General features: G+C 51.7%; 1 protein-coding gene across 2 annotated transcripts; it reads right to left on the reverse strand.

Annotated features, from left to right (window-relative positions):
* Window positions 1-2,206: 2,206 nt before the first annotated feature.
* Window positions 2,207-16,691, reverse strand: FOXRED2 (FAD dependent oxidoreductase domain containing 2). Of its 2 annotated transcripts, none has more exons than XM_027107522.1 (9): window positions 16,610-16,691; window positions 15,435-15,983; window positions 13,487-13,738; window positions 13,090-13,353; window positions 12,565-12,731; window positions 9,651-9,816; window positions 7,708-7,949; window positions 6,340-6,510; window positions 2,207-3,513 (listed from the first exon to the last, which is right to left on the reverse strand). In XM_027107522.1, the coding sequence occupies exons 2-9, from the start codon at window positions 15,980-15,982 to the stop codon at window positions 3,260-3,262; spliced, it is 2,064 nt and encodes a 687-aa protein (XP_026963323.1). In that variant the 5' UTR covers window position 15,983; window positions 16,610-16,691; the 3' UTR covers window positions 2,207-3,259. The 2 variants fall into 2 exon arrangements, with proteins under 2 accessions (XP_026963323.1, XP_026963324.1); XM_027107523.1 differs by lacking the exon at window positions 16,610-16,691 and adding an exon at window positions 16,470-16,585.
* Window positions 16,692-20,283: the final 3,592 nt, after the last annotated feature.

Here is a 20,283-nt window from a genome sequence, read left to right on the forward strand (position 1 = left end):
TAAATCATGGCCACTGCAGCTGGTGACCTTCAACACCCCCTGAAAGCAGTTCAGGGTGGAGATCAGGAATGAGGCCCTCTGTGCTCTGGGAAAAACTGGCAGAGCGGGCCTTCAGATAGATATTTTAAGAAAAATTTTCATGAGCCCAAATTCTTGCATCTTCTCATCCTAGAAAAACACTAAAATTGTTAACGGTGACAACTGCTTTGGTTTATGTGTTAATACCACGTCAAAGGTTAAAACCTACTTGGATAAACCTAGACAACTGGCTACCTGGCTTAAGTGATCTGTATTTGTTTTTAATCTTTTCGTGACTTTGGTTAAATGAGTAAGTACTGATTCACAGTGACCTGTGATCCTGTTGTGTTTTAAAACAGTTTTGATATTTTTAACAAACTTCCCCAATATTAAAATCCAACCAAAGCTCTTTTAGCCTACAGCTGACTCTGGGATGCTTTGAAGGAACATCCTGAGACATCTCAGAGATGAATGTTAAACTAATTAAGTTCATCGGGTATGTTTAATTACTTCAGAGACATTGTCAAGTGACTGGAGATGAACCTTAGCTTACAGTGTATGGATAAATGTCATTAATATAGATATTCTAAAATTTATATGGAATCCCTAACATCTGATATGCCCTGATATAATGTTATCAGTCATAATTCTAGTTATTATCCTAAAATGTTATGTCACAGAAATGTCCAAGTTTCCTGCCCATTGCACTGTACTCAGATCTTTAACCATGCTATTTTAAGTTTTGTCCTGATGCTTTTACAAAATGAAGATTTTTAAGAAGACTCATAAAAAACAAATACAAGTTTCTTTTTTTTTTTAAATTAATTTATTTTTGGCTGCATTGGGTCTTCGTTGCTGCACGTGGGTTTCTCTAGTTATGGCGAACAGGGGCTACTCTTCGTTGCGGTGCGCAGGCTTCTCATTGCAGTGGCTTCTCTTGTTGCAGAGCATGGGCTCTAGGTGCACAGGCTTCAGTAGTTGGTGGCACGTAGGCTCAGTAGTTGTGGCTCGCGGGCTCTAGAGCACAGGCTCAGTAGTTGTGGTGCATGGGCTTAGCTGCTCTGCAGCATGTGGGATCTTCCTGGACCAGGGTTCGAACCCATGTCCCCGGCATTGGCAGGCGTATTCTTAACCACTGCGCCACCAGGGAGGGAAGTCCCCAAATATAAGTTTCTGATTGCCTTTAGATAATACCACTGAACTCTGTAACAAATGACAAAACTCAAAACCTGATTACTTCATCCAGATCAACAGGAATCAATTACGTGGGACTGAAGGAACTGATGAATATGATTTATAACTTTATGACTTTGGGAAATATACTAGCTTTAACCTTTGTTTTTCAAAAAAAACCCTTTTCTCTTATGCTATGATGTACAACAAGTTGATAAGGTACACCTTTGTAAACAAAGATGAAACATTTGTAGCTTTTTAATGAACCTCCAGGAATAAAGACACAGACCTACTAGAGAATGGACTTGAGGCTATGGGGAGGGGGAAGGGTAAACGGTGACAAAGCGAGAGAGAGGCATGGACATATATACGCTACCAAACGTAAGGTAGATAGCTAGTGGGAAGCAGCCGCATTGCACAGGGAGATCAGCTCGGTGCTTTGTGACCGCCTGGAGCGGTGGGATAGGGAGGGTGGGAGGGAGGGAGATGCAAGAGGGAAGAGATATGGGAACATATGTATATATATAACTGATTCATTTTGTTGTGAAGCTGAAACTAACATACCATTGTAAAGCAATTATACTCCAATAAAGATGTTAAAAAAAAAAAAAAAAAGATGAAACATTTATCTTTTTCTCTCTACCTGTTCCTGCCAAAATTTGGCCTCTCCAGCTGGCCCTCCTGTGGACTTGATGGTTTATTGCAACTGGATTAGAACTAGTTATACTAATAATTGTTTTAATTTGTTCTTTGTTTCCAAATTGTTTGTACTTCGTGTCTCCCTGCTGCACTAAGACTTTGTCAATATTACTAGCTGCATTACTTATATCCTGTCTATTTTATAAGATTGTCGTCTCTTACAGTACCCAGTGTGTAACCAGGCCTCCAACAAAATTGATGCTGGCTAAACATCTTGAGGAAACAGATCACATTTATGACTCTTACAGAATAACTGTAATACTGTGATTCTAGGTACGGGAAGGAGCAAAAAGGGAAAACATTTCCTGGATCATAGTAGACTGGTAAGACAGACGATCCAGAGAATCTGTAGTTATCAACAGGGCCTAATCTGGAAACTAGCACCTGGAGTGACATATCAACAAAAATGTTCACCCGATCTGGGATGCGCCTCCCAGTGCCGTGGGACAAAATTTGGTCATGAAATGTCTCCCAAATATTGGTCAAATTTCCAACCAAGAGGAGGATCTGAGAAATGCAGTATTTCCCGCTACATCAGTAAACAAAGGATGCCACACTCATCAGTGATGGCAGCCACCACTGATGTGAGCTGGTGAGCCCTGAGGGAGCTCAGGAAGGAAAGAATACCTGCCTTTGAGTAGCCATCAGACTGCAGCCACTCCCCACGGTGAGCCCTGAGGAAACTCAGGATGTGACAACATAGGATATTGGCCCCAGACAGCTGAGATGCATATCAAAGGAAAGATTTCAGTGAGCCCAGACTCTTGCATCTTCCCATACACAGAAAGGCACTAAGTTCCTAAACTTGGGATATCTGGTTTTCTTTAATTAACAATAATCTTTTGACGTTCAGACCACCTGCCCTTGGCTGCAAAACTTCTGTATGACCTGGCTCCCCGCTCACCTCGTCGGAGCAGTTCTTTCAGGGTTATTTGAGATGCTGCCTCCTGGGTTTGAAGTCTTAAGAATTCCCGCTGAATAAAACATAACTCTCAACTTTTAGGTTGTGAATATTTTTTAAGTCGACAACTGGAAGGAAAAGGAACCACTGGGCACTTGACGGGGACAGAAGTGAGGCCAGCCTGGTGTTCCGTGACAGCTCATTTGCAGACAAGTCCGGTGTGGAAGGCAGCTCCCTTCCATCTGGCAGAAGATGCTTTCTCTGGTCCCCACTTCCCAGGCACCTCTGAACCGAACAGGAGGGGAGACCACCGAGTGGCCGCCCTTCAGCCCTTCCGTGCCCTCCGTGTGGCTTTGGTGCGGTCACTGCGATGATCTGAGGTGTCTCCGGCAATCATGTCAGTGGGAGCACTGAACCGTGGGGAAAGGGCAGGGCCAACTGTGGGCCTGGGCGGGAGAAGCCTGGCCATCAGAGCTCCTCTTTGTTGCTGTCGAAGGGCGAGACCGGAGGCCCTGGAGCCAGAGGGTGCTGTCCTGGCCCGTGGTCGCCAGGTTGCTGGCCGCTGTCCCCCCGGCCCACAGTGGCATAGTCCCACAGGAGCCCGCTCTCCACACCGTGCTGGCGGAGGCTCTCAGTTCCCACGAGCCCCTGTGTTCTCAGGTACCCCTGCTGGCAAAAGGGTGGCAGCTTCTGGCGTGTTAGGGCGAATAGGAAACAGGACTCTGCACAAAAGCAAGAGGAGACCGGGCTGAGAGGTGTGGGGAGAGATGCAAGGGGAGGGGGTGCCAATGCCCCAGGGGCCTCACCCGGTTCCCTCCATCCCCTGAGCCTGGGAGCTGACTTTTCTGGGTATCTCACGTCTGACCTGGGTAGCCGTGGATCTCATCCCTCCCTGAGGTTCCAAGACTGGGAGGCTGCCTCAACATTTTGGAAAAACAAGGCTCCAAAGGAAAGGAAAGCAAACCAAAGAGACGGCTCAGCTCCCAGAGGTGGGAGGCCCGCATGCTGCTGTGCGTGGCGCTAGCGGGGTGGGAGCTCGGCCACCCAGGAGCAGCCCCTCAGCCTTCTCTTCCAGGAGCCACCCCGGGGGGGCTGGGAACTTGGTGGTCAATTCCATTTTGAGCTCAGAGTTCCCTGCAAAGATTTATCCCCTCAACAATGTCTGAGCTGCAGATACTGTATGTAAAGCACGATTCTAAGCACTGCGGGGGATGTAAAGATAAAACTGCTAGACCCTCGTCTGCGCCACAGCAGAAAGTTGGTGTGTAGGTCAAATCTGATCAATGAAGAAAGAGCTGTGGATACGTGTTATTTAGAAATATTAAGAGACAACCAGAAGAGCTACAAGTCATTCCTTCTGGGGAATGGGAACGGAAGTGGGTAAAAGAGCCTTTTAGCCAAGTACTTATATAACTTTGACTCGAAGAATAGAAAGGATGAAACAGAGGTGGGCTCAATCTTCTAAGGGATTTAGACAGGATGGGAAGATGGAGTGAGTGTCAGAAAACCAACTTGAGTCTCTTGCCTCAGTGAATGGGCACATTACCAAAGGACGCTGTAAGGCTCACACGAGTGATCAGGCTGTGAGGTGCTACAGGAAAACTATTTCCTACCTTACCTCTGACTTGTAGTACAGAGGGCCCCTGCCAGAATGGTCCATGACCATCCTCTCTGAGCAGGGACGGCAGCAGATGTGGGAGAGGATGGAGAGGGGCAGTGAGGTGGCCTTTCGGCAAGCACCTCCTCCTATGACATACGTCACCCCTTCTGCAGGGGCCGGGGGTGGAGAAGCCCAGCAGATCTGGGTCCAGAACTAGCGGCTGCACATTCACTAACCGGGTGGAGGGAAAGCCCACCCTCTGCCAGCTGGCCCTTTGTGGGGAGGATTCCTTCAAGTTCAAGGCAGTGACACTCGGTGGCCTGTACTGTTGAGTCCATCTAGGGAGTAGGAGCCAGGAGGCTGCAGGGCCTGTGACGATGGGTCGGCAGGAGCCGTAACTCAGGGTAGGAATACACTCCCTAACAGGCACTGGCATCTCCGTGTACTCCTGAAACCTCGAGAAACAGACAGAGGTTTTGCAGCTGAGGTCTCCAGATCTATAGTGGGTAATTTCATGTGTAAGTGTATGGTCAGAGTTTATGTCTGCAGAATGCTAGTACTTCAAAGCTGCTTAGCTCTGCTCTATGAACTACCCCTGTCTGAGCATCTACACGCATTTAGATTATTAACTTGAAGTATTGTTTTAAGCCATCCCCCTTAATATATACATTTTTATTTCAAGGTAGACTGAGGGATGAAAGAAGGACACTTGCTCTCTGACCCGTAGGCCGAGGACTGACGGTCTCTGACCTGGTTTGATATGAATAGTGTGTGAAATACAATCACTGTTCAACAGATGTTTGCTGGACAGAAAAAAGGAGTGGGTATCCTGGTAATTCAGGGGTTAAAAAAAAGACAAAAACTTGGCTTGTTTTGGTCAGTTCTTCCTGGGGATAGTGAGACTTCTCTCTCCCCAAGTCCCTCTCTGGGTTTGACTGTCAGAGCTGTCTTCCATCCAGTTCACCAATTTTCCCTTCATCTCTGTCTAATGTGCTACTAACCTTGACATTGAGTTTCCAATTACAAATTTATATTTTCATTTCCAGAAGTTCTATTTGGACCTTTCTCAAATCTGCCCAGTCAATTCTGGTAGTCCTGCCCTTTCATTCTATTTTCACTAATCTCTCTTTTATTTACTTACAGATCTTGGACATACTTTACATCCTCTCTCTGACCATTCCATTTCCCACAGTCTTTGTAGGTTTCATCCTACAGTGTGTTGCTTCTGCTGACACTCCCTCATGGTAGTTTGTATCCTTATGTGTTAAGTGATTTCTGCTTGGGAGTTCATGTTCCTGGGAACTTTATCTGGGGGAATTCTTTGAGGCCTAGTTTTAAGGTATGTGTCCTCACAGAAGACCCACATTGACTTCTGTGATTTCTGCACCACAACGATAGTGTGAACTTTGGCCCCAAACTCACATGAGTGAGGCCTAGTGGATGGAAATTCTCAGGGGAGATTTTCCCCCAACTCTACCCAGAGCCAAAAAGCGTGCGTCTCCTCTCTCTCTCTTGGGAGTGCTTTCTGCCTTCTCCTTTACCTACTGAGATCCCAGCTCTATTTAAAGGTCTCTGTACAGACATCCTACCCTGCTCCAGCCTCGTCTTCCCAGCTCCAAGTGCTGGTCAGTTACCCGGGCTCTAGGCCACTGACAACCAGCAGGTATCTCTCATCCAGGGGTGGGTTTGTGCTTTTCTTGGTGTTTAGCCTCTGGGGAGTTCCCTTATTTTCCTGCCGTTTTTTTAAAAAAGACATTTTATTCAGTGTTTGCAGGTGTGCTGTACTGGGAGGGGGTTTCTGTGAACACCGAGTCCTCCCGTCGTAGGAGATGGAAGTCTTGGGTCTGGGTTTCTAGACGCACATCCTAAAGTTCCACAGGGCACGGATCTACCTGGTCTTCTTCACCCTCCAGCTCAGCCCCTTTGTCCTTCGGGAAACTTAAGTTACCTGCATAGAAGCTCCGGAGATCGGTGTCTAAGCAGTTCTCCAGGAAGCGCCTCAGGGGCAGAATGTGCCCCACCGGGGCCGTCCAGTCCGTCAGGAAATCTTCCACGATGTGGTGGATGGCCGTGGGCCGCGGCAGAGGCCAGCCTGCAGGGCGGAACCTCACCTCCTGCTCTGTGGGGAGGAGAAAGGGCGCCATGTCAGAGCCGAGCGCGGGGCTTCCATTCCCAGGGCCACATCCCAGGTGCCTGCCCCCCAGCACCTCACGCTCGGCCTTCCTGATGCACCTCTGCATGGGCCATGGTCAGCCTGTTCAGCTGTCCTTCCAAATGTCTGGAGGGTGGACGTGAGGGAGAGGGACTAGATTAGACTCATCCCCTGCACTGTCAGCGGGCAGAACTAGGACCAGTCACTCGAACTTGGTTTGCTTGTAAGACTTACGTGAGCTGAGGTCTATTGTGGCTGCTTTGAAACTGGCCTTTCTGTGAGGAGACTCGGCGTCCTGCATCCAAGGGGTCTTAGGGCCCCTCTAGTCCAGTTTCCTACCTGGTGGGTGCCCTTCTGTGTGTCCCTGCCACAGGGCACCAAGCCAAGGCCATCCCTGCATCGGGAGACTCTGGGAGGTGGCCCATCCCACCCTCGGCAGCCTTCACGATGCGCTGCTCCTTTAGAGTGAACGTCAACCTGCGCTCCTGTCATTTCTACCTGTTGACGCTACCTCCGCCCTTTGGAACGACCTCTAATTTTAGATCATCCTCTTCCAGGGGACATCCCTTCAAGTTTGGAAGCAGGAGTCGTGTTCCTCAGGTTGGTCATCATTCGGTAGCTACTCCGTGCTGGGCGCCATGCTGGCGTTGTGCTGTATCATCTCATTAACCCTCATCCTACAAGGAGGGTACCATGGCCACCCCCATTTCACATCCGAGCAAGCGGAGGCTCCGTGGGGTTAAGTAATGGTCGAAGGTCCCACAGCGAGGAAAGGACAGCCCTGGGAACACTGCCCAGCTCTCCCACTCCCCGCCTGTGCTAACCAGTTCCCCTTCCCTTTCCTGTTCCTTCTAAGAGTCAGTCCCCAGATCCCCGCTCCCCACTCCACGGTCAGCCTCCTTTGGAGACGGCAACAACAGTGTCCCTCTGACGACGTGGTGCCTGGAGGTGATCAGGCCGCTCCACACGTGGCCTACCCAGGTCGATGTGTGGGCCAGGATCTGGGAATAGCATTTATCGTTCTTGGACCATCTGCCCCATTTAGGCTCTAGGCAGAGCCCCTAGAGGCCCCCCTTCTGTCAGCTGAGGGTGCTGCGTGACAGCTTAATGGCGCTGGGGTCCGAGGAGTGCCCTCGCTCGGGGGAGAGCGGAGAACCAGCTCACCGGTGGGGAGGTGCCTATAGTAGTAGATGACAGGATGGAGGAAGTTAGACAGCCAGGCGTCTTCCGTGTGCCCCACAGAGCGGTCATAAAAGAAGACGTCCTTGTCGGGCCCAGAGAAATTCCGGCCGTACTCCATATTGATGACGAAGAGCCCGTGCCTTGCCCTTCTTCCCGTGATTGCCTCCAGCTGGGCCAGCGCCTGCATGGGGAACTCCTCCAGGTACTCAAAAGCAGTGGCATTCCTGGGGACAGGGGCAACACGGCGTGGGTAAGACCCTCAGTGCTGCGGCAGAGGTGCCAGACGTGGGCGTGCGTGCGTGTGGTGTGTGCGTGCGCCTGCCTCTCCTGCCTAGAAGCGCCCGTCAAACAGCGTACAGACACTGATCAGGCCTGCGCGTCTCCCTTGAATATTACTGTTACAGCGGAGCCCTGACTTACACTGGGGAGGAAGACAGAAGACGCTGAGTAACCTGAGTGGGTATCTAGGGAGAGGGTGAGCCAGGCTGAGAGACCAGTGATGGAGAAGCCCTAGGAGTGAGTGAACGCCTTGGCATGTTCAAGGGACAGGAAGAAGGCTAGTGTGGCTGGAGTGGAGCAAGGGGGAGGGGAGGGGAAGTCGGCGGGGGCAGGTCAAGGAGGACCACGTGTGCCACGATGGGAATGTCGGGTGTCATCTGGGCTGGGAAGGGAAGCTGCGGGCCTTGGGAAGATAGTGAACAGAACTGAATTCTAGTGATTCAAGTTTTAAAAGAATCACTCTGGATCTTCCCTGGTGGCGCAGTGGTTAAGAATCCGCCTGCCAATGCAGGGGACACGGGTTCGAGCCCTGATCCAGGGAGACTCCACATGCCACGGAGCAACTAAGCCCATGAGCCACAACTACCAAGCCTGTGCTCTAGAGCCCACGAGCCACAACTACTGAGCCTGTGTGCCGCAAGTACTGAAGCCTGCAAGCCGAGAGCCCGTGCTCTGCAACAAAGAGTAGCCCCAACTCGCCGCAACTAGAAAAAGCCCGCACGCACCAGCAGCCAAAAAAAAAAAAAAAAACAATCACTCCGGCCACCATGTTGAGAGCAGACCATGAGGTCAAAGGTGAGAGGCTGCTGTATTAGCGCAGGTGAGAGATGCTCACGGACCAGACCAAGGTGGCAGTGGGGGGCTAGTGAGAGGCAGATTCTAGACACAGTTTGAAGGTAGAGCTGATGGGACCTACGGATGCTGTGAATGGGTATGAAAGAGAGAGGAGTCAAGGGTGATGGGGGTTTTGCTCTGAGCACCGCTGAGTTTCCTGCAGGTCCCTGAACTCGATGCGCTGCTGCACTCACTGGCTTTGGAGCAGACTGTTCCCTCTGAGGCGTCTCACCTGCCCCGTGTCCTTTCAGAACCAGCCCCGCTGCTCACCGCCCCCGGCTCTTCTCCCTCCCCTGCTCTGCGTGGCTGCTTCCTCGGGGAGCGTCCTCCGTGATCTGCTGCTCATCACTGGATTGACAAGGAGCCGACACGGTCTGGCCCAAGGAGCTCTTAAATCCACGCAGGTGGTGATCCGTCATCACTGCAGTTCACTGCTCATCTGTTTGGTACCAGATGCTTTTCTACCAGTTACCTTTACTCCTTCCTACAGTCCTGCGAGGTAGGTATCATTAGCTCTATATTGCAGATGAGAGAAAGGCTCAGAGAGGCTAAGTAACTTGCCCCAGATCACACTGGTGGAAAGTGGCAAAGCTGCAGTCACACTCGTCTTGTCTGTCTGTCAGCAGAGCTTGTGGTGTTGATGTCACTGGTTTCCCCAGAATAGACTGATCCCCAGCCTCCCTGCCCACCCCACCAGCCATCTTCATCTCAGGAAAGAACCACTGGGCTCTTCCACACATGCAACAGGCAGAGAAGAGCACGACGGCGTGGGAGGGGGAGGGGCAGTGGGAAGGCGAGGGCTGACTACTCACTCCTCCAACAGGACCACGTCGGCCAGCACGCTGAACATCTGGTAGAGCCCAGAAGCCTCGTTGACGCGCCGGATGATGGCACTGGCCAGCTGTGTGATGGGGTGCTTGGTGGAGGGCCAGGTGATGCCGTGATGACGCTGCTCCAGCAGCCGGTGGACGGCACGCACTGAAATGGCCAGAGGGAGGAATGGCACGCTGCCCTTAAGGTGTTATCTTTCACCTCCGGGGCGGGGGGGGCGGGGGGGGAGGGACGCAGAGCCCCACCAGCTCTGCGCTCAGGACACGCTTGTATCAAGAAGGTGCCTTTAGAGCAGGGTCCTCATGTGTGTTCTGAAAGGGGCTGCATGGGAAGTGTTTCTGGCTTTGCAGCCCAGACGGTCTCTCTCACTTGACTCAATTCTGCCTCTGGTGGGAGAGCAGTCATAGAGGACCGCGAAATGAACGGGCACGGCTGGATTTGGTCCCCAGGCCCGAGACTGCCCACTTCTGCTTTAGGCCATCTGCATATGGAGGTCCTGCCACTGTCACCTCACATGTGACGTGTCCAAACCAGACCCAGAGCCTTCCTCTGCAATCTCTCCCCACCCCACAGTCCCCATGTCTATGGGAGACTCCCAAATGGAAACCCTCTGACTGCTCTCTCTTGTTCACAGCCGAAACCCACATCTGTTACTGAGTTCTACTTTGAGATGCTCTGTATATTTCTGGAAGGATAGAAAAGCAACAGCTACCTCAAACAACACGGGGACATCTTCTGTGTACCTGGGGCTGCCCTTACACAGCGGTGACACTGGGGCACCACACACAGGTGCCTGCTCCTCGAAATGAACCAACACAACACTCAAATCCAGTACCAGCGAGGACACAGACAGACAGTTCACGTGATGGGAGACTGGGTCGACCAACGGTCACAGGAAGAGATGTTCAGCCTCATGAGACAGACAGACAGACATCTGGTTCTCTGGAGGAAACAAGGTTATGCTGCGTTTTGTGAAAGGATGAGGAATTACACAGCTCGGGAAGGGTGGGAAGGGGGCCTGACAAAAGAAGCATCGGTGCAAAGACATAAAACCTCGAGAAACTGGCACATTCTGTAAAGGAGGCGAGGGCAGGCGAGCTGGTGCCGGCTGCATGAAACTCTGGATACCATGCCGAGGACCTGGCTGGGGAGCCCCTGGAGGTTTTCCTGTTTAAAGAACAGTGTTCTGGTAGGTACCGGAGTGGCTGGATGGGAAGCCAGAGGGACCAATGGCAGGAAGACCAGTCAGGAGAGACCAAGAGGTCCCAAGTCAGGCAAGTGAGGCTGGGATGGACTGGAGAGAGACAGGAGGGGGAAGGGCAGGGTTCCCAGCAGGCCCTACCTTCTGAGGTTACCATCTTTCATCTTGCTTTCCTCTGCCTTGCTGTTTTCCACTTGTCTTGTCTACACAGGATGTACTGTGTACAGCCACACTGCCCCTCCCTCTAGTGGGGTCCCCAGCTAGTAGGAGTGATCACAGCCCTTGGTGGCCTGTCCATCCAGGATTGTTTCCCATTTGCCTGAAGCTTAGTGGTCAGCTGGGAGCCTCAAAGTCAGACAGGTGTGGATTCAAATGCCACCTCTGCCATCCACTGGCTGGGTGACTTTGGGTAAGTGACTTAACTTCTCTGTGCCCCAGTTTCCTTCTACGAAAAATGGAGTTGAAACAACAAGATGTCTCTTATGGGGCTGTTGGGAGAATTAAGAATGTGAGCTGGGGAAAGATGAGAGGACAGAGGGAAGCAAGAGGGATGGGGCAGTACCTGTCAGGACAGCAGGTGCAGGAAGGGTGACATGCACGGGAACGTGAGGAGGGTTTCTTGCTGGGGACACAGCTAGAGAGACAGACTCTTCCCATTCTGTGTACGTGTGTGTGTTCCATTTGCAAATATTTTGGTAAACAGACAGCTAACATTCTCGGTTTCTTTCCCTGACAACATGCAAATGGTATAAAATATATCGCCCGGAAATCAACAGCAAAGCATGATTATATTTCCCTGTCAAACTGGAAGGAGAGTGAAATGCAAAAAGTAGCATTAAGGCAAGTGAGGCATCACATTAAATATAGAAACATCAGGATGAAGGATCCTTATAGTGGTTTTTTTTTTTTTTTGCGGTACGCGGGCCTCTCACTGCTGTGGCCTCTCCCGTTGCAGAGCACAGGCTCCGGACGTGCAGGCTCAGCGGCCATGGCTCACGGGCCCAGCCGCTCCGCGGCATGTGGGATCTTCCCGGACCGGGGCACGAACCCGTGTCCCCTGCATCGGCAGGCGGACTCTCAACCACTGTGCCACCAGGGAAGCCCCCTTATGGTGTTTTTATGGTCAAATTAACTGGCCCATGTAACACTCGTCATGCAATAAAGCACCCATCCAGTGGGCTACCCAGAGCGCAGAAAATTGGTGCCCTTAGTACTGAGAGTTTTGAAAAAGAGCTGATATAATCTAGTTGCAACTTTTATTGAAATTTGTTGGTACCCAAAGAGTCTATGTGTACGTAATACTTCACAGCTCCACGGTCTCCAGATATTACCTTATTTAGTCCTTACAACAGCTCTATGGGATGAAGAATTCACCTCGTTCACAACTCTGACATCTGGGAGGGCCAACAGAGGCTTAGGGAGGTTATGAAGCCTTACCCCTGAGACCACGCAGCTGCTTCCCCAGGTTAGCAGTCCTTGCCAATCATGGTGATGCGGGTAACACGCCACCCCCAGATGTACTTACTTTTGCACCTTAACTGGTACTTCTCTAGATGTGTCCTCAGACCACGAAAACCCACTGCTGCCTGCCCCACAGGGAATTTATGACGATCAACTGCTGTTAAGGCTGCTTTAAGGCAATCAGGCGTCTCTTTACAGACCCTGGGGACAGCGGCCCTCTCTCCCGGGCTCACCTGTGTATCGGAATCCATGGATGAAGCCCCCAGCAGATTTCCGGTAATCCACGGAGTGGCTGGCAGTCCCCAGGACAAAGAGGCCCCGGCTCCCTTTGGACTCATAGCTGGCTTTCACCAGGGGGTACTTCTTGCTGAGCTCACCCCCTGCAGAGAGTCGGAGGGACCTGTGAGTGGAAACGGCTGTGAATAAAAATCGCTGCTATGTATGACACACTTTTTACAGGCTTGGCACTGAGCTAAGTGCTTACATTCCTGCTCAAATTTAAACCACACCGTGACCCTAGGAGGCAGGTATGATGATGTCCATTTAACAGACAGAGTAACTGAGGTTCGCGTTAAAGACGTGGTGGGTCAGGGACAGAGCCAGGATTCAAGCCGCACTGGAGGCTGGGCTCTGGGTCCCTGTGTGACCTGATGGCACAGGAAGATCTGTTCAAGCCCTCTGGCGTCTCCTTGTCCACCTGGGCCTTGACCAGAGGACTTTGCTGAGAGATCCAGCTCCTCCCCTCTGTTCGGACTCACTTGCTGAAAATGGAGAAGTCGAAGTTCCAGCCCAGGCAGCGGATGACCCGGTCGTAGGCCACGCGCAAGGCGAAGTTGTCGTTATCGTCCTGGGGGAGGGGGACGGCGTCGGCACTCCGGTTGCCTTCCTCCAGGAAGAACTTCAGGGTGACGTGGAATTTGCCCTCGAGGTCCTTCACAATGGCCAGATCCGTCAGGTCAGACTCGAGCAGCCCGTCCAGGGACTTCAGCTGGTAGGTGTCCAGCAGGCCATTGTTGATGGCCCTGGGGCCCAAGAGGAATGTCAGGAGAGAGAAAGAAGTCGGTGCCGGGTAAGGACGCCTCAGGGGCCAGGGTGGTTAGTCGGGCGGGGGTCAGGGGCTGGCAGCACAGCACACACAGTACCTGCCCAGCATACCTGAGGTCGCCGACGTAGTGGGTGGCCCAGGAGAGCCGGACCCGGGAGCGGCTCAGCATGTGGATGAAGTTGGTGACACCCAAGATGTTCTCTGCCGTCTCAAAGGCCGAGTTCCCCCGGCCCAGGATCAGCACATTCTGACCCACGAAGTCCTCGGGATCCACGGACACGGACTCATAGCCATCCACATATTCGGAGCCAGGGAAGTCCACCTGGTTGGGCACTGACAAGCCAGTGGCCACGAGGAGGACGCTGCAGGTGGGGGACAGAGGGAGGGTGGCTTAGCCTCTTAGCTATGAGACCACGAAGTGAAAAATCCGTCTTTGGACCTGCCGCCTGGCTCGCCCGCCTCACCCAGACTGCTGGCTCCTAAAAGAAAGCAGGTTGTACATTTATTCAGTGCATCTGAGACCTTACCCTGGCCTCTCACTGAGTGATCCAGTGGGTGCAGTTTCCTTTACACCTTCCTGGGATTATACCAAACGTGAGAATTAGTTCTACTTTCTGACTTTGGAGAGGGTGACACCATGAGAAATGGATTAATTCACTTAGTTTTGAACATGGCAGCCTCACCAAGTACCACCCTAGTCATGAAAAAGAAACTAGACATCTGCTTCCCCCTTTCTTACTTGCGTGGCAGATGCAGAATCTGCTGAGTGGTGATTCTGTGCGAGGCCCTGTACTAAGTGCTTTCTGCCTCATCTTACTGCTCAAAGCAGCTCTGCATTGGTGTTATTCCGCCTGCTCTACAGGTGAGGAGATGCAGGCTCCACGTGGGCCCACGACCTCCAGAGCTCCTTAGACGGCAGAGGCAGAATCTGACCACAGGTCAGCCTAATTCCAGAGTCCTGCTCTTTCCACTGGTGGGGATTACAATCCCGTGGTGGACAGGCTGGGAGCCGGACCCTGCCGGCCTGCAGAGGAATGGTTTGATCACAAGGTAGTTTAGAAAACAGGACCGGGTGGCCTGGAGAAGGGGCCTGGGCAGCCTCTGTGGCCCCTTGCTTTTTGGCCTGTCCATTTGCTCACATCTGAATCCCCTACACTGTAGCACTGCTGCCTAAGATGCGAGGGTACAAATTGGCCCAACCCTTCTCTCCTTGGGCTGTAACAAGCAAAGAGCAAGGCTGAGCCTCTGGGAAAAGGCATGAGAAAATGAACCGTGATCGAGCACCTGCCTGGAGCCAGGTGCTAGGCTGACGGCCGGGAACGGAGAGGCAGTCGGGCACAGCGTTAAGAACACAGGCTTCGGAGTCAGGAAGACGTGAGCTCAAGTGGCAGCTGCACCCCTTATTAGCCGTGTGACACGGCACCGGTTACTTAACTTCTCTGAGCCTCAGTTCTTCATCCGTAAAATGGGCATCAGTGAACCTCCCTCAAAGGATCCTTGTGAGGATTAGACAAGCACGGTATATCATATAACTCTGAATTTGGGTTCTCTAGACTGTGCTGAGCTTTCTCCCAAGTCAAAGCGAGCTAAAACTGAATCCTGGCAGCACTGCCTATTGGCCCGCCCTCTCATTCAGTTCAGAAATCCTACTGAGCCTGTCTAACACTTGCTGGACACTTGCCAGTATTTCTCAGAATGTATTTTGGGGAACACAAGTTCTAGGAGATGCTCTACAAAAAGGGTTTTGTGGGTGCATAAGCTCAGACAATGCTCAACACCCAATGCTGGAGTCCTTCAGTGAATGTGAAGACACTGAAGTCTGAAAAATCCTGGAGGAAAGAAATGGTCAGAATTTTCAAGTATCTTTGAGTACATACATTTCTAGGAAACACTTGGGACATGATGGCTGAACTGAACCTCTTAGCACTGGATTTCAGTGGGAGCAAGGATGGGCAGAAATGCCTCTTTTCTCCCACATCTACGGGCCAACCAAGGGGTTTCCTTCTTCCAGGGAAGGCACTGGCTTCAGCAGGTGAGCCCTGGAGCCCGGTTCCTTACCTACACTGGTATGCCTGGCCCTTCTGGTCGGTCAGGATGAAGTAATGGCCATTCCAGGCCCGTTGGTCCTTGTTCAGAGTGACGTGGGCAATGGTTGTGTTGTACAGCACGTGAAGCCCCAGCCGGTCTGCGAAGTCGCCCAGGTAGCGCACCATGTCGCCGGCATCAGGGAAGTAGGCGTTGGAGTAGTGTCTGAAGAGCAGCCGGGGGTCGTGGCTGAGCAGAGAGTTCCAGTCATGGCGGAGGTTGAACTCGGCGTTGGCCTTGCCTGTGTACCGCTTGTTGATGCTGATGAGCTTGCGGTGCCGCGGGTAGCGCGTGAAGAAGCTGCCCGGTCTCGGGGCGCGTTCGAACACGGCGTAGTCCCTGCCGGCCCGCTGCAGGAAGTAGGCCATCTGCAGCCCCGCGGGCCCGGCACCCAGGACACAGTAGTCCCGGTGCGCGGGCACGGAGGCCTGGGCGGGGCACGGGGAGAGAGCCGGGTGCAGGGCGATGGTCAGGAGAAGCCCTGGGAGGCCCCACAGCAGGGCCGCGGCGGAGAGACCCATCCTACGGCAGACCAGAGAGGTGAGGCCTCGGACCACGAAGGCCCCTTGACGCCCGCGGAGGTGAGCCAGGAACTGGGGGCCCAGAAAGGCAGGGGCTTGCCGGAGCGCTCACTGCGACTAGGGGTGCAGCCAGGACCAGAACCCAAGGACCTCTGAACTCATTTGCCCCGACTCCATCGTTTCAAGCTCGGATCTGGGCTCCTCCTAGGAGTCCCGAGCCCCTCCATCTCCCTCAGGACCTTAGTTCCCAAGGGCGCCAGACTCCTTATTGCCATGGTAATAAGAGGCTGGGTGTTTTCTCCACTTTCCCCTAATTCCAGGGATGCCCAACACCCCCCTAGGGCCTTCCAAGGCCAGACCCTCGAGGGTCACGTCTTTTTGGCCACGCCCCCGCGCTCCGGCCTCCAGCCTGAAGGAGGTGTGGTCTGCAGGCCCCCGTCCCACACCCGGGTCTCTTCGGCCACGTGACAGGGAAGCCCCAGCACACCTGCCCGCGGAGCAGCGCGAGGCCGCCCTCCTTCGGGCGCGCTGAATACGGGAGCCGCTCCCCACGCGTGCTTGGTGCCCACGCCCGCAGCTCCCGCCTCCCCGGCCCGCCAGTCCACCCCCCCCGCACAGAGCTCGAACCTCCCAGCCGCTCCGTAGACAGCCCGCAGCCAAGTCAGCCCGCGCTCGGCCTGCCCGCGCCACCGCGGCGGCCCCGCCCATGGCAGGGGGCGGGGTCACGTGGCGGCCCGCGTCATGAGGGGCTGGGCTGTCGGGTTCTGGGCTCCGGGTCGCTCGCCAGAGCCGCGCACGTGCTGCTCCGCCGGCCGGCGCGTGCCGGCGCGTGGTGGCCCGACTGAAGATCAAATCTGGCAAGTGGCTTGGGGCTCTTTAAAGCTGTGTCTTTCCACGTGTAAGGGAGGCACGGGAGCAGACGACTTTTGGAGATAATCGCAGCTGTTCCACTCCATTACTGTAGCCAAAGACTAGTTGGGTACTCAGTACTCTGGGACCGGAAACCAGGTTGATGAAGCCAGGACGGAAAAACAAATTAACTGGTGTGTTCGCTACAAATTCAGTCTGTTGTTTACTAAGAAACAGGACTGACTGGATCTTCCACCAGAAGAGGAAGGCCAGGGATTGTTTCCAATATAATGTAAATAGCTGACTGGCCAAATGGAATTTAGGGGTGATTTGCTTAAGGTCACACAGTTAAGAAGTGGAGTGTGACATGAAAACCCCCCATTATACTCCAAATTATGAGCTCTTCCAGAAGGCTCGAGGACTGTAACGAAGCGGTAGGGGAGGCCAGCATAGCTGTGATTTTGATGAAGGGGATGTGCAGTCAAGCACACATCTTGGTAGAAGGTTGCTGTTCACAAGGAATTAACAGCTTAGTTGATGGTTTTAGTTCTTCTCTAAGTATGGGAAAACGCAAGAAACTGGGTTCAGAAGACTTTCTCTTGAAAATACGTCTGAAGGCTGGTTCTGCCACTTTTAGAGCAAAAAGCACCTCCTCATCCTCAGTTCCTTCAGGGTATATTGTAGGTCAGCAACTGCAGTGGCTAATGACTTGATTCTTGTAGGACTGGGCGGTAGGTTACATTCTTTATTTGACAATTGCTTCCCTTTCAGTTTTAATTTCGACCAAGGTTTGGGAGGCATTCTGTGACTGATTTGTCACCTGGTGCTAGGAATGCTCATTCCCAGGCCAGGCAAAATTTACTGATAGGGCACTCCATGTGCTGCTGCTGGACCAGGCCCTGTTAACAGTAGCCAAAAGCCTCCGGACCACCTGTCTTACTAGTCTGTTATGGTTCAGGAAATGGTTCCCGCCTGTTGTTTCTTCCCATATCTAGACTATTACAATCATTGATCTTATAGAACTGTATGTTTGTAATTGTTTCAAGTCGCCTAGTCATCATTATTTTTATTGGAGGCTCTGTCACACATTTGGTAGTGCAAGAAACAATACTCTTACAAAATAGGCAGAATATGTGTAATATAGCTAGCAACATGAATATGGTCATAAGTAAGTATTTAAGCTAAGAACTTTCATTAGGTGCAGGCCGTTATCTCCCCAGGTCACCTGACCAGTCTGTTCTGCCCCCATCACTGCCTTTAAGGGAAACAGCATATTGGCATTGTACATAAAGTTCACCAAAGATGTCTGCGAGTACAGGGCGAGTGGAGGGTCACTGTGACCCCTTACAGGATTGAGAAATGAATGTTTTCTTCCAAGGAGTTGCTGGCACCAGAAGAAAACTTGATCTTACGGGTGAGCAGGCATTTCTGCCGCGGGGGAGATGTGGTCAATGCATAATGTGGGTGCACAGTCACACTAGAGGGGAGCAGGAGGTTGAAAGACAGAGAAAAGGTTTTATGTTGAAATTTTTCTTGTCTTGCCTTAAAATGTGAATTTTTATTTCATCATTGGTAATGGAAACAAAAGTGGCCTACGACAGTTCAGTGTAAGGACACTGAAACACAAATCCACTGCTCATGCCCAGCAATGGTGGCCAAAGTGGAGGCAACATGGAGGATGACAGGATGACCCTGAACTGCCATTCAAGTGAACTGGATGACCAGGGCTGGCTTTCCAGAGGTGGGATGTGGATCCTGCATGAGATTTACATGGGTGGAACACAGCGCAAGTACAGGAAACCTCAAGCGGGTGTTAAAGTAGTCCTGTGAGATGGGGCTGAGGGTTCTGGTGGGAAGGCAGCCGTGCCTAGTGTGGAAAAACCCTGTGATCTTCCAGCTTTGCATGGCTGGAGCTTCTTCTCATTCAAAGTCATCACTGGGACTTCTCTAGAAAAGTCTTCCTTGAGCTCTCAGACCTAAGTACCCCCTAAGGAATGCCATTTATCTGTTTTTTTCCTAGCCTATATCAGCATCAGAGAAAAGCTCCATTAGAGCAGAAATGATCTTATTCACTATAGTGGCCTCACAGCTTCCATCAGCATCTGACATACAGGAGGCCCTTAATAATCTGTTGAATAAACATTGAAACCAGACAGACCAAAAATGAAAGTTAGGGAGGTCTACTTAATAGTTGTGAAGATTATGAGAATGGGTGTGGGCAATTAATTAAGTACTTAAAACAGCTGCTGGTTGGATTTTGTATTAGGAAATTAGGACTGATAAAATACGGCAGGGCCTTCAGACTAGGCTGAGCCTGGATTGTAGGCCGCAGGATGCGATTGAAAGTTTAGAGTCAGGACTATTTACAGCAGTCAACTTGGTGGCCCCAAGCAAGACCAGATGGAAGTAGGGGATAGATGAAAGACATGAGGCATGTGGAGGCTGATATAAGATGTTTTTAGAGAATGAGACTGAAATTAACTTCCACCTGCCCACTTGCTCCAGCCAATCCTGCTGGGTTGCATCATGGGTCTGCAGGAGGCAGCTCGGGAAGTACCAGCCCGAACTTGAAACCCCATGACACTTGTCACACTACTTTAAACTGAATTTTGTAACGCTCCACCTACAATGAAAGGTCCCCAAGAAGCACATCTTATGCTCTATTTTCCTAGTAACTCTGACAACACAGTCCAGCAAGGTTTTGCTTACTTTCTGAGGCTCAATTATTTTGATTGAAATTGTTAACTTTAGGACCGTTACCCAAAAGCTGAGCCAGTTTTCTCTTTCTCATCTGTATAATGGTATGACCTGCACCAGCATTACAGTTCTGTGTCAGGGTCTGATGAGATATTTATAGAACATGCAGTATGACACGTGGCACGGTATATTACTTCATAGTGTTCTGTACATTGGACAGAACACCGTCCGCTTATAAAAAGTTTACAAGTACTAAACATCTGTAGCTCTGCTCTGATTTGTTCATGACACAGTTCTTTGAGGGTGCCAGCTTGAGATCCCGTCACCAGCCCAAGGCAAGCTTGAAAACAATTTACGAACCGTTACGATCACCACAGCCTCCTGCACCTGCAGCCATCCCACCTCAACCTTCAAAGACTGCCCTGCTTCATGTTTCACCAGTGATGTGTCTCTCTGAAGGCAGCAGCTGGGTCTGGCACGCAGCCAGCAGGCACTCGTGCTTGTGGAAATGGACTTCCTACGGGGACCTCACAATGGACAACACTCCCCAGGAAAGGATAATTTCAAGGGGTTTCAAGAACAAAAAAATTCAGGGCATTCACCTCCTAACAGGAATGTAAAACTACTAATGCTCAAGAACAAAGGATGGAACCCAGATTATGAACTCCGGAGAGACTCTGCTGTATCTCACCCTCCCTCTCCCAAGGGCTACTCGGAGAAGGGCTGTCAATCATAACATAGGCACGCGATGAAGG

This window comes from Aethalodelphis obliquidens, unplaced genomic scaffold (genome assembly GCF_003676395.1).
Source record: "Aethalodelphis obliquidens isolate GAN/ISIS:26980383/991018 unplaced genomic scaffold, ASM367639v1 scaffold8, whole genome shotgun sequence".
Taxonomy (NCBI): Eukaryota; Metazoa; Chordata; class Mammalia; order Artiodactyla; family Delphinidae; genus Aethalodelphis; species Aethalodelphis obliquidens.